A 13,686-nucleotide genomic window follows, 5' to 3' on the forward strand; every position below is an offset into this window, starting at 1 on the left:
GGGTGTGTACACTCATGTGGCGTCTCGTTAATATTTTTTTCTATTAAAAAGAAAAAGCAAATAAATTCAGCAGATTTCAACTTCACCCATTAAAGCCTGTTCCCATCAATTAACACGTTCATGCTTTGGTGGCATAATGAAAGTCATGTGACACCCACAACACCCGACACAACCCTTCCTAGCTGGACCTCTCTCTCTCTCTCTCTTCCTTAAAGGCAGACTGTAATTAGAGAGAAGTGAGAGCGGCTCAGATGAAATGCTTGTTAAAAGAAAGAGACTAAGATGAGATGCAGTTGAGGAGCTTTGGGGATTTTTCCACTTTTTCCACTGAACACACGTTTGTTTGTACACACACTGATGCATGTCCTGTTATCTACAAGCTCACTGTCTAATCATGTGTTTCTCGTCTCTGCAGAAAACCCACAAACGGAAAATTCTCTCAACATTTGTTCCCGCTTCACCAGCCATCCCCCTCTTTTTTATCTTTCATTTTTTTCTTCTTCTTTCTCTGGACACATGCTCGACTTATGACGCTGACGATGACGTTTCCATGGCAGCAGTGTTTTTGAAACACTGGCGAGGAGACACGACAGTCGAGCACTGAACATTTTGACTGATGAAAACAAACAAAGAAACAAACAGCTGGCCTGCGGTGACAATGAAACAAAATGGCTGCTGGTTCGAGTGCCTTTGGGTAACACCGTGATAACCATCGTCCACAACGGACAACTCACTGCCAGACAAGACATTCGGATGACTAAGGATGATGGCACAGTGATGGTTAGAGGGCGGTCACAGCCAATGAATGTTTACAGCTAAAATGCTAATAAGCTAGACGCTCTGGCTCTCAAAGCCCCAAAGCCTTGTGGGAAAAGGAAGAGCAGGAGGAATCGGACGCAGATCTTCTCCTCTGTTGTGCTGTAGTAACTGGATAGCTTTCTGTGTTTTTTTTTTGTAATGATTTTAAGTGTATCTGTTTGTGAACTCTGGTGTACGCACACTGTATCACTTCAACTCTGCTTGTGCATTATACTTAAATGAAAAATGTCCACATGAAAACCACTGATCCCAGTTCAGCCACTCCTCCACATCTGTTTATGTTAACCTCAGTGTTTCTGTTAAAAAGGGAAAAGTAAGTGTTTGTCTGCTTTTTGCTGCAGCTTTAAAATCTCTTTGCAAACTCGCTGTGACTATTTTCAATAAAGGATGTAAAAAAGAAAAAAAGAAAAAGGAAATCAGAGCATTTCTTGTAAAATGTGCCGAAGTGATGAGGTGATTACAGCCACAATATAAAGGATTCATCTATAACCATTGGTCGTCTGTCTATTCTTTGATCATGCTTCTTTTGCATTTTATCGTGATCGTCTCTATTGCGTCGTCTCCTGTGGACAATCATTTTGATAATGAAATAATTCTAACACACATGTAAGATATGAGAAGAAACTGTGGCGAGTCTGTTGAAACATGCGATTACAACTTCCAAAGTTCCAAGGAGCCTGAAAATAGAAATAAATGAATCTTCTTATTCAAATCTATATAATTTACCTTTATTAAGGACTTTTTTTGGAAACAAAAATAGTAGAAAAGACAAAAGTTAGACATAGAAAACAAAATAAAGTCATTATATACACTGTACAGAAAACTAATCAGACAGTCGGTTCTGATAAAACCGGACTCGACCTGCAGTTTGAATTAAGATCCAGTTTGCTGAAGCTACCTCCTCACAGACTGTGATTCTTCGAGGCACACAGGCTGATAATTTGGTCTCCAAGTGCGACTGGGGTTCATTTTTAAGATCAAATACAAAAATAAGTAATTTAAGACAAAAGAGAGGACATAAGATATATTAAGTCCTTGTCGTGAATGTTCTCATAAAGCTGTAAAGCGTCTCTGTAGGACGTCCCTACACGACGCAGAGCTGAACCTGATCATTTTTCTTCTCTTGCCGTCACAAGTTTTCACTTTTCCACATCAGATGAACAAAGATCTGAGAGGTTCTGAGTTGCGTCCACAACGCAACATAAAGAAAGAAAAGAGAAAGAGCAAACATACGGTATTAGCAAAATAACCTATAGCACGTCACAATTGTGTTAGACATGCAAAGAGCACTTCAAAGGCAGAATCTGAATGTATAAATAGAAGGCGTGTCGGTTTTTGCTTTTGGGAACATTTGTTTATACGTCCGTCCTGTGCTTTCGGTGCTGTTCAACTGTTTGGATAGAAAAAGAAACATTCACAAACTCTTCAAAGACTTTGAAGTTCTTTAAGCTGTGCCAGTCCAGGGACGGCACATTGTTCTCATAAACTTTGGTTGCGCTTAACCTGTGTCCAATTGCACAGTGTGGATATTCAGCTATCTCAGTATTACTGCTCCGTCCTAACTGCTACAATGTCCTTGCTTGGTCCGGGGAGAGAAACAACCTTGACGTTGACAACAAACAGAGCGACGCTGCTAAAAAACAAAGGTCAGCTCAATAAAAAAAAAAAAGAAATTAAATGAAATCTACAAAATACAGTAGGAATGCTCATCCACAGGTAGAAACACTGGTCCACGTGACACACATAACGTAACACACGTAACATAACACACGTAACATAACACATGCAACGTAACACACGTAACGTAACACATGAAACATAACACATGCAACGTAACACACGTAACGTAACACATGAAACATAACACATGCAACGTAACACACGCAACGTAACGTAACACATGAAACATAACGTAACACACGCAACATAGAACACGCAACGTAGAACACGCAACGTAACACCCGAAACGTAATGTAACACACATAGCGTAACACACGCAACTTAACACACGAAATGTAACAGATGTAACGTAACACGCGTCATCAAAGTTCAGAGGTTAAGACCCTCCCATCCTGAGGGTAACATAAGTGCACTTTGTGTGTGTGAAATTGTTGTGAAGTCCATGTAGCTTTGAATGTGTATCTCATCCAACATGTGATCCGATGTGATCTGCATCGTCACAATCATTTCTACGTGGCCACGCTGCACCGACACATCGTTTCTGTCTCTGCTGTCGTGCGACTGCATCTTTTAGAGCGATAAATTACTGATACTCCTGAGAGGCATTAGCTCTTCATTGTGACTAATGCCACCGATACAAACTACAGTATGTCTATACATTTAAGATGCACCTCTGACGTGTCTTCTTCTATGTGTCCGCGAGTGATAATAACAAAGACTGCAGCCACCTGGACTCTCGCTGCATATGCTCGCCTGACGGACTAAGAGAGAAAAAGAAAGAGAAAAAAAAAGATTTAAGAAAATATGTGGACATACAAAACAATATGAAACATATGTGTCTCAGACTGTAGCTTCACTCTGGATTACTGAAAAAAAAAATCTCATGCTGACAATCACAGAAATGTGTGTCATAGGTCAAATGAATGAATATTCAAAATATGAGCATGGGAGACACTTGATTGCCATCATCCGTCTCTTCCATCTTGTCAAGTTCACATTACACAACGGTACAGTGCAAAACGATCAGAGAAGATCTTTTCCTTCATTGGATCTTTGTCAGATGCAGACAAGTGACATCATAATAGCGGGACGCATTCTAAGTGCAGAGAGACTACTCTCCTTCACAGGCACTTCCTGCAGGGACCACTCTTTCCACTTAAGGTGATTCGGTAAGCCGAGGTGACCTTTGACCCCGGCTTCAAGGTTACAAGAGTTTTGAGTGGTCACTCGCAGGTCTTTAGGGAATGGTTAATGAGGTGAATGTTTTAAGTCACAGAGTGGTGTGTTCGTGCTGCTGGCTCCAAAAGACTGAACTTCCTTCATTAATCTGTCTCTGGGTGTCTTCATTTTCAGTTTTCTCTTAGTTCAGTGTGTGACGTCTGCCTCAGGACGAGCCTGCGGAGGCCTTATGAGAATATGAACGTTGTCCAGGTGTCCAGGTCGGTTGTTGCTCGGTGTGTGTTTGATCCAAAGTTGTCAGACTGGAGCCAGAAGTTGTGCAGGTGGAGTTTTTGTGAGGCGAAGAATATCGTGGTTGAACTGAGGAGGACATCTGGTTCCAATGATGGTCCAAATGCATAACTTTGTGTGTGTGTGTGTGTGTGTGTGTGTGTGTGTGTATGTGTGTGTCCATTCAGACTTGGTTGAAGGCAGCCGTCAAGAGACTCTTTCTTCAGAGAGAATCCCATTTCTATGTCAGTTTTTCTGACTGATTCCTTAAAAAACAAGAATAATATTTAATTAATCTTTACAGCAAATTACTGAGAGTATTGTACATTTCCTAAAGCAGAAGATAATAAATGTGACATGGTCTTTACCTGTTCGACATGAGGGCTCCCATCGACAGCGAGGCAATGGCGTTGACAGCCTCGCTGTCCGAGTCTCGCCTCAGCCGTCGTCTCTGGGCCTGCAGGTAGGACAGACCCACTGTCATGGCCGAGTCCTTCACACTGTGCCAGTACTCACCTGCAGGAAGCAGAGGGATGGGAGAGAGGGAGAGGAGGAAGGAAATGGGAGAGAGGAAGATTAATGGCTTCAGTCGCTGGTATTTCAATGTTGTTTTCATCTTGAATGGTTCCTTTAGGGAAAGTGTCTGCGCTGCATTAATAATAAGCCCTACTTGGTGTTTGATCCCCCAGTTGTGGCTGTTTGATGTGAATATAAGTATTGACTGTGATATAAACAGCCCCTGGTCCAAATATCCATGTTGATCATTTCAAATATATAAACTCAAGTTCACTTTCTTCTCTGTGGCTCTCCCGGACAGAGCCCTGTGACACACAGTGGAAGTAAAAAAATTTATCAGTGTTTGCAAATGTGTTCGTCTATGAGCATGTGTGTGTTCTGGCTGTGCATGCAACTCAAATATATTTCACCCGAGGACTAAATTATGGGCTTAACATTCTTGTGGCTTTGCAAATATTTTTAATTAATCTAATTTGGTTGGGATAACATTTGTGTGCAATCAGGAGGGGATGTTGCGAAGGTCGTGTGCCAGAGAAGTGTTTGAAGATAATTGGAGCCAGGGCGGGCCGTGTGTGTCTGTGTGAGTGTGTATGTATGTGCGTGGTGGTCTGTCAGTGGGACGGCTGGAGGGAGGGATGGGAGACAGGGATGTAAAGGAGGAGAGATGTGGCCGGAGAGCACTAATGAGGAGACAGAGGAGAGAGCGTGAGTGGAGAAATAAAGAGACTCAAGTTGTGAAGGTGGGTCAGTTGACGTGAAGAGAGACAAATTTATTACGGGCATTTTATCTGATTAAACTCCTTTTTGTTTTAATCAAACTTTAAAAAAATATTAGGAGAAGCAAAATAGAAAATAAATTGTCTCTGCTCTTCCTTATGCCCAGGTTTTTCCTTGTTTTGTCTAAGAATAGAGGATATGCTTTGTTGTACAGAAGCACAATGTGATTTTGAGCCATATCTATAAAAATTGACGACTTGAAGTCCTCCCATGTACAAGCTGTTGAACATGGTGGTATGATTATTAGCTGGAGGTGCATTTCTTTGATCACATCTTCAAGTAAAATCTTCTGCCAGAAACTAAGGCCAAATAACAAATTGGCTGAAACAAATCATTTCCCGCAAATTATATTTTACTGTTGATTTGTATTCAAAATCTTTTCATTCAGATATTTAACTTCAAACCAGCTGATTGAAATGTATTTACATCTCAACTTTACTGTCTATGACCTTTTCCAGTTTTCCTGAGAAATTAAAGACAACTGAGACACAAAGGTGGGTTGAGAGCAAAGGAGAAATTGTGTAGTTAGTTAAATGTTAGATGAAGAAAAACTTCTCAAGACTCAATACAACACAAAACACTCAAAAATGTTGCATCAGTATGTTTTAGTTTATACTTTTCACATTCAAACCCTGTAATTGATGCTTCAGGTTTGTGTTGTGTTGAGGAGTAGGTTCTTACCCTGAACCTGGATGATTCTCTGCAGTGATTGGATGGCATTTTCACAAGGCTTCTGGTCCAACACTGACTGGGACAGTGGCTCCACCTAGGACACAGGTTGTTAGAGGATTCAACCCATTGTGTATATATATGTGTGGAGGCACACACAAATATATGTACAACCCAAACACACACACCTCCATGCCCAACAAGGCGCTGACGCAGGCTTCAGAGGCATCACAGATGGCTTTGAGGTCATGTCCTCCCTCCAGAGCTAGTACCACCCGACCCCCAGCCAACGACATGAGCTGACGGGTGAGGAAGCCAAAACCTAAAAACACACGCACATACACAGGTTGAGACACATACTGACTGGTCAGCAATTTATCCACAGATACAAGAATATAGATATTCATCAAGAGTTGCTTAATGTTATCCACATTTTCCACATCAGCCAACAACGACATTATTTGTGATTTTTACATATTGTTATCACATTAGTTCAGAGTAATGATTCCTGCCTTGAAAATGCTGTTCAGTTCAGTTCTATTCATAAGAGAGCTTATCATTTATGATGCAACAAAATTCATTTTTATGAGACACAGATGTAATCTGCATTTTCAGACTAAACCCTAAAACTAGTCCCCCCCTCAAAAAACATCTCATATCAGTCCACAAAAAACTCTTTCTCTTTCCAACTCTATACTCAAGAATTTGTCCACCTGAAACTAGCCTGTGAGGAACAACCAGGCTTTATGATTATACTATATGTCCCATAAGTTAGTTGTAACCATCTGCTAACTCAAGCTATCTTGTTTATACATTCTGTATTCAAATGCCAGAAAGAAAAAACAAATTTATCATACTGATGACAATTAGACAAACAGGATTCACTTTTACCCAAACCAGAGTATGTAAAGTTTTGAAGAGTACAAATGGATAAAGAAACCAGAAGGGCATTGATACCTCCGCTATGGGTCACTTTATCAACATATGGCATCAACTACATAAAAAAATCTGCAAACAGGCAAAATATCCATTCTCTGATATGGTTGAAAGGAATAAACCGTACTGTAGAATAACTGAATAAAGATCAATCTCCTATACAGTAAATACTTATTTTCACAAAATTTCCCCTGTTCAAAGATATTAGCAATCTCCTGATGTCCGACTTCTTTCAGAAAGATCTTCCTCAATTACCAAAAATGTAAAAAAAATCTCAAAATGTTAAAGAAAAATAAATCCTGTATCTGACACTTGATAAGGATCCACAGCAAAACATGTTATGGGTTTTTTCTTGGGTCGTGCTCCACCCCTCCACAAAATTACATCAGTTGAGTTATTCTGCTAATTCAATAACAAACAGAGATGGAGATGATGTAGAAGAATAATCTAACAACACTCATATTCATATACCTTTGTGTGTGAATGTATACTGAATGTAAATGAGTGTCTGACTGAGCCTTACACTTGGCTGTGACCTTGTATCCTCCCAGTGACGGCGAGTGTCCCTCTACAGCGTCAAACCCAGACGACACCAGCACCACATCAGGGGAAAACTCGTGGGCGATGGGCATCACCACAGCTCTGAGGAGGAGGAGAGGAAACAAAACACTGAACCAAATACTGTGTGTTACGTTCAGTCAAACCCTGTGGACTTGTGTGTTACCATAAGATATATTTGCAACAGGTGTTTATGATTTCTGAACTCACTATAATAATATGAGCAAGGAAGTCTTTGTGCAATGATTTAACATCAGAATCGACTGAAAAAGATTAATGTATAATTATTGTAATTACCAAAATTTTAAGTTGCCGGTAAAGTTAAAAAAAACATTGAGCGGGAATCATTGCATCGAGAAGGTGATTGATTTGCAACTGGAACACATGTACACTGGAGGACTTTTTTCTGCATTGTTAACTGCAAACATTTACTTCATTGAAAACTCCCTCCATTTGAAAATGATGAAAGATAAATTATCAAAGGCCATGTTCCAAGTGCTTGATCTCTGTTCTTGATCCGTTCCTGGTAAGTAGCCAAGACGAGAAGGTGGGGTAGCTCCCAGGTGTGAACGTGTGCAACTGTTTAAATGTGAAGCAGAGTGGCGCTGAAAAAACAGAAAAAGCACGAGTGCAAACTGCAAATCTTTCCTGGACATATAAAGATAAAAAAAGGACTATCACACAGCTTTAGGTTTCTGTTTTTGCAAATGACACAAGCAGATAAAAATGAGACCCTTGACATATCTGGGCTGTGACGCCCACATACTGTATACTCTACTTAGAGCAGACCACTTTCCTCGCTTCTCTGCTCTCCTCCTCACTTCCTCTCCTCTCCCGCTGCCAGTTATTTAGCAAGAGCGCATGGCCCATGCCGCGTTTGATTCTCTCGCTCTCTCAGCGGCAGTTCAAAGACGCTTGTGTGTGTCTGGTTCCTATTAGGAGCTCGTCCCTCTTCTCACGTCACTGACAGCCAGCCATCTGGGATCCATTGGGCCTAATTACGCCGCCTTTGGATTCCCTAACAATGCACCCCCCACTTCTTCTCCTCTCCTCTGCTGTATTCTCCCTCTCCTCCATAGTCTGTCATTTGTCAGTAGCCACCTAGAAATGTATATGAAAATATCTGCATGTGCCCGTACATACAATACACAGGCCAAAATAGATACAGGCGCTCGCTTCTCCTTTGAAACTGGATGTAACGGCTGTGCTACCGGTGATTACACCGACTTCCAATACTGACCGGCTCAGTAATCCTCAAAACACACACACACACACACACACACACACACACACACACACACACACACACACGATACCTAATCTCGATGCAGCTGAGCTTTCTCTCGATTGTACTCGAGTCCCACTGCCGCTCTCGACCACAATATTGCCCCCATCGCTAACACACCCAAATGCAGAGGCACACATCATCAACAGCCGCACTCTGGCTGTAGTTCTGCTGTTCCATCCTGAAGAGAAACACAGTCTGGAACCCTGTTGTCTAAATCATGTATTCAGATTGAATTACAGAGCTGGCACCCCACTACATTCTTAATTGCATCAACATGAATTCATGATGCGTCAAATTTTGTCTACTTGGGGAGTTATGCATTTATTTGCACCATAATCAACAGAGCGGTGGCAGCGTTTACTGAAAACTTTATCAAACATTTGTGTAAAGTATATTTTCAGAGAAATCCTTTCACATATTTTGCATCTTAAAAAATCTTGCCCCTCTTGCTGCAGTTTTACAAATCAAATGACATGTTATCCTGTATTCTATAGTTGACAGTGACAGTAAATGTAGAGTTGTTCCACATGATAACATATGACAAAGGTCACTGGCCGGATATGCGCCATGGACATCGCAGCTTTATGGTATGTGCTTCAAACCACTGGACCACCACAACACACCACCACAGAGCTTTGATACAGGGAAACGTCTGTAGGAGTAACACACAATATAGTGTGTTACTCTATACCATAGTGTGGTTAACTGAGGAAGTTTTACACATGAAAACACTTGCCGTTTCCCAAACTGGATGAAAAATACCAAAACCAGACGGCTGCTCAGGAAAGGACCAGTTGTCTTTTAATTAAAATCCAGGGCTCTAGTAAACACTGGACTTAGTTTTTCCAAGCCTGTCTATTGGCTGTATGGATTTTACCAGTATGGGCTAGCTCATTAGCATCTTTCCTTTGACGAGGGGCCCACCCACTGTGTGTGCTGCACGCAGAACCATGAAGAGCTTGCACACTGTTTAATCATCTGGTGGCGAGCCAGTGTTGTGGACAGAAACACAGTTCAGTGCAGTGCAGAGCAGAACAAAATCAAATTCATTCAGGAGAAATAGCTTGAATGAAATGAAAAGTGCGTTGAGAGCAAAGGTGTGACTCACAAACAAATTGGTGTGTGTTTTATGTTGTTGTGTTAAGTTTTGTTATGTACAACCCAATTATCAAGGATAATTGCTTGTATCATTCAAAAACAATCAATATTTAATGCACAATTTTAATGCAAAAACTTAAACGTTGTATTCCAGTGCAGATGGGAAGTTGCCAAAAATTTTGAGGGTGGGCTTTAACCAGGAGGAGAAAAATAACGTTTTACTGTTTGTCTTGGCGCTCATACTTTTCATTCACAGCAGCGAAAAAATTATTTCCATTCATCATGAAAATATGTTTTTGGCCTTTTCTTGACCTAACAATTTTCTTTAACTTCAATTCTTTAAATTTGTATTATCTTAATTGTACTTTGCAGAGGACTGATGTAAACAACATACCAGAGAGACAACCTTAGTCTCTAAATCTGAATGTTTTAAATTCATTTTTAAAATCCCACATTTTGTCACTTTGAATTGCATTTAAACTGTTTGCATGGTGGTATATAAATTATTGATTGACACTTGATTGATTGTCACTATTAATCATTTGATTTACAGGTGAATGTTGAATTATCATTTTGGGCAGGAGAGAAAAGGGTCATTTTTGCATTCGGTTAAAATTTGGACAGGTTTATTGTGTAACAGTTGTTTTTTCTTATTTTTGTACATTCTTTGAAACTTAAGGAAAGAAACTCAAAGCAGCAAAACACTAAGCAACTTACTGTACCAGCAATACCTACAGGCTCATCCTGGAAAGGATCATTTCAAGCTGCAGACTAGAGGATAGTGAAACATACTCACCATCCTGAAAACTACATTCTGCTGTATGCAAATATGGTAGCAATATGCTGAAATAACAGTGCAAACATTCTATTTTCGATTTTAACTCATCAAACATAACAGTGTGAAAGAAACATGCGAGAGCAAATAGAGATTAAATTAAATCTTTACCTGAATGCAGCCAGGTACTCAGCATCTCCCATTGGAGGGTTCAGTCCTCCCGTCCATCCTACATTCACATTGAACCCTTCACCTGGACCTGCACCCACCTGGATGGAGGGAGGGAGAGAGGAGGAAGAGGAGGAGGAAAGAGAGCAAGAGAGATAAACAAAATTATTTCTTTGAATGTCAAGGAAAGGTAATGAGTCCCAGTGAACGTTAATAAAACTATGCGACGATGACAGATTTGTATCAAATGTCCACAAACTCAGCATCGCTGTTGCAAAAATTTCAATAGCTGCAATTTACAGAACGTGAGTGCATCTATTTAGGGCAACACCAGGGAGTGATTATGATTCCCAAATGAGAGACGGATGGCCATTAATTCAACACCCCTGTCCCTCCATTTTGATTTTGATACAATTTGTCAAATGGTCTTATAAATCACCCGGAGCCACAACAGAGCTACACCCCTTTATGGGTCCCAAGCTTCGAGCTACAACTGCACTGGAAAATATTCACACTTGGCAACTGCTGCCTGAAAATATACTGTATGTTCTGTTAAAACGCATGTATTTGTATGAAAACACAATTATGCAGCATGTTGTGTACGCAGAAGTTTTGATGGTTTAGTATACATCATATCCCTGTAATGCTAAATTGGTGTACTTCTCTACACGACGGATTCACATGTTCATTTTAAAATGTCCTATATAAGATTTTAAAAGGTTTTTCACTGGATGTGTCCGCTCTCAAAATGCCACGCGGTGTCGATGGAGCTCCTCTCAGTGTGACCTCACACACTCGGGGCAGAGTTAACTGAGGCCTGGTTCTTGGAAAGAAGGTCTAAGGATTCCTGCCTCTCTCTTTGTAGTCCTGCTAGCAGCCATTTAGCTGTTCTCTAAGCCCTTCGCCATCAGTCAATGTGTCAGTTTGAGGGGAGAATGAGGAGGTTGATTGACACACTCTTGGCAATAAGTCGTGGTAATTTCCTTTGTGTGTGTGCGTGTGTGTAAGAGTGTGTATGGGTGTGAGAGGATGTTTGAAAGAGAAAGAATGCTGATGAGCATCGCAGAGCGTCTGTCTCTATTCTTCTCTCCGTGGACGGGATGTTCACAGGGCAAACGAAAAACACATGAAGCCTCCTGTCCTCTGCCAACTAGTAATGTACCCGCTAGCACGTGCACATGGACACACACACACACACACACAAACGCACGCACAATTCCTTCTATTGCTCCAAGTCTCTTGTGCTCCTCTGTCCTCCTCCTCTCTTTTATGTTCGAGAGTTGCTGGACTAGATTAGTCCTCTGCTGGTTTCTGTGTGGTACTCGGCACTCTCTGTTATAGCTATGACATCACACCCCTACCCCATGGTGTGCTATATACCTACACAGGGGACAGCAAGACTCCAGAGGTTTACCACACAGCTCCGCAGAGGTTGAGGAGCCACTTAGAGCGAAGCCACATCTAAGCAAGCAGAGCGTTTTATTTACCGCCCCTCATCAGTGGATTTTATGGGAAAACATTGACTATTTTATCCTCATTATTGTGTAGGGGAAGGATGGGGGCATATGGGGAGGATATGGGGGATTGAATGGGTGGTTAACGCCACCATTGGTTGGGGGTCAATTCATCTGACTGGAGATAGTCATCACACTTTGGTTTCTGGAAGGACCGCAGGCAGGATTCATCGGCATCTCAATTTCCTGTATGCAAACAAGGGCATGCAATTCGATTTTACACATCCTGTTGTTCTAACATTCAAAAATCTCAAATAAAATGATCTATGGAATTAAACCTACGGTGGATACACAAATACACAGTGGGATTGTGTGCTCATTGGCTAAACACATTTGGAAGTTTAAAGTTGAATGGGTCAAAAAGGTTTTCTGTTGAAGACAATGTAACAGTGACAAAAATAAACCAATCTGTAAGCAATGTTAGTTTGTTTGTTCTCTTATGACAACTGTGACTGATCTGAAGCCCAATGAGAGGTGAAATATTTTTATCCTCAACCCCTGTTCAACACCAACAACCACAGCAACCTGTCCCATATTTCCCCTGTGCATCAGAGAAAAATAAATCATGAAAATCAGTCATCATGAACACATTGAGGTTATAATTGAGGCTTTAAATCATGTAGATGATTCCTGGATTTATTGTTACTGTAATTTTTTTGTTTTGACAAGTAAATGCTAAACACAAAGCTCCTGAGCTGCCTCATGTCCCAGTGGAATCACATATTTACCAAATATTTCCATCAATGCCAACGTATCCATTTTGGATTAGACGGTAAATTCAATAACTCTGTATGTTTAAAATCCACCTGAATCTACTCTAGAAAGAGAACCTGTTTTATAAGCATAAAGGTTCCTCGTGTGTTGTTCTTCAGTTATTGTGTTCACAAGAATTTAGGTACATGCAGAGACAAACAAACACCCAGACATCGCCATGACAACACAAACAAAAGCAGGAAAACACAGCACCACTGTGAAGGACTGTTTCATAACTACCTCGCTGGGATGTCCACTACCAGGAAAGAAGTTGCCATCGTCATAGCGATGTAGAGATATGTACAGCACACTGGGGTCGTTATAGAAAGCGTCCTGGGTACCATTGCCATGGTGAACATCCTGGACAATGATTGGATGAGAGATTAGTAAAACAGCTTTTCCCTCTCAAAAGCAAATGTGTTTTAATCTGAAAGCTTTTTGATGAAGCAGGTAGTAATCAGTGTTTGATGCAGTAATATGTGTGTGTAAAGACATGATGCAGGCTTACATGCATCCGTGGTAAACTGAAACGACCACCTGGCTGCGGATCAATGTGATCAGTGTGTCTCTGTTTCTACTCTATGCATGTGTGTCAGTTCAGTTCACACATGGAGACCAGATATAACAGCATCTAAATGAACAAAAAAAATAAATAGCAGTGCTACTGTATAGGGACGCTGTGCTTC

The 13,686-nt window shown here is 40.9% G+C and overlaps 1 protein-coding gene across 2 annotated transcripts in view; it reads right to left on the reverse strand.

Moving 5' to 3' along the window:
* Nucleotides 1–1,525: 1,525 nt before the first annotated feature.
* Nucleotides 1,526–13,686, reverse strand: part of LOC109629382 (histone deacetylase 7-like) — a 37,989-nt gene continuing 25,828 nt past the window's right edge. For both annotated transcript variants that reach the window (XM_020087105.2, XM_069510119.1), the window contains 7 exons: nucleotides 13,241–13,360; nucleotides 10,737–10,834; nucleotides 7,370–7,488; nucleotides 6,099–6,232; nucleotides 5,923–6,007; nucleotides 4,317–4,464; nucleotides 1,526–4,214 (listed from right to left, as the gene is read on the reverse strand). In XM_020087105.2, coding sequence (XP_019942664.1) covers nucleotides 4,190–4,214; nucleotides 4,317–4,464; nucleotides 5,923–6,007; nucleotides 6,099–6,232; nucleotides 7,370–7,488; nucleotides 10,737–10,834; nucleotides 13,241–13,360 — 729 coding nt within the window. In that variant the 3' untranslated portion in view covers nucleotides 1,526–4,189. The remainder of the gene's footprint in view (nucleotides 4,215–4,316; nucleotides 4,465–5,922; nucleotides 6,008–6,098; nucleotides 6,233–7,369; nucleotides 7,489–10,736; nucleotides 10,835–13,240; nucleotides 13,361–13,686) is intronic.

Source organism: Paralichthys olivaceus, chromosome 2 (assembly GCF_024713975.1).
Source record: "Paralichthys olivaceus isolate ysfri-2021 chromosome 2, ASM2471397v2, whole genome shotgun sequence".
NCBI classification, from domain to species: Eukaryota; Metazoa; Chordata; class Actinopteri; order Pleuronectiformes; family Paralichthyidae; genus Paralichthys; species Paralichthys olivaceus.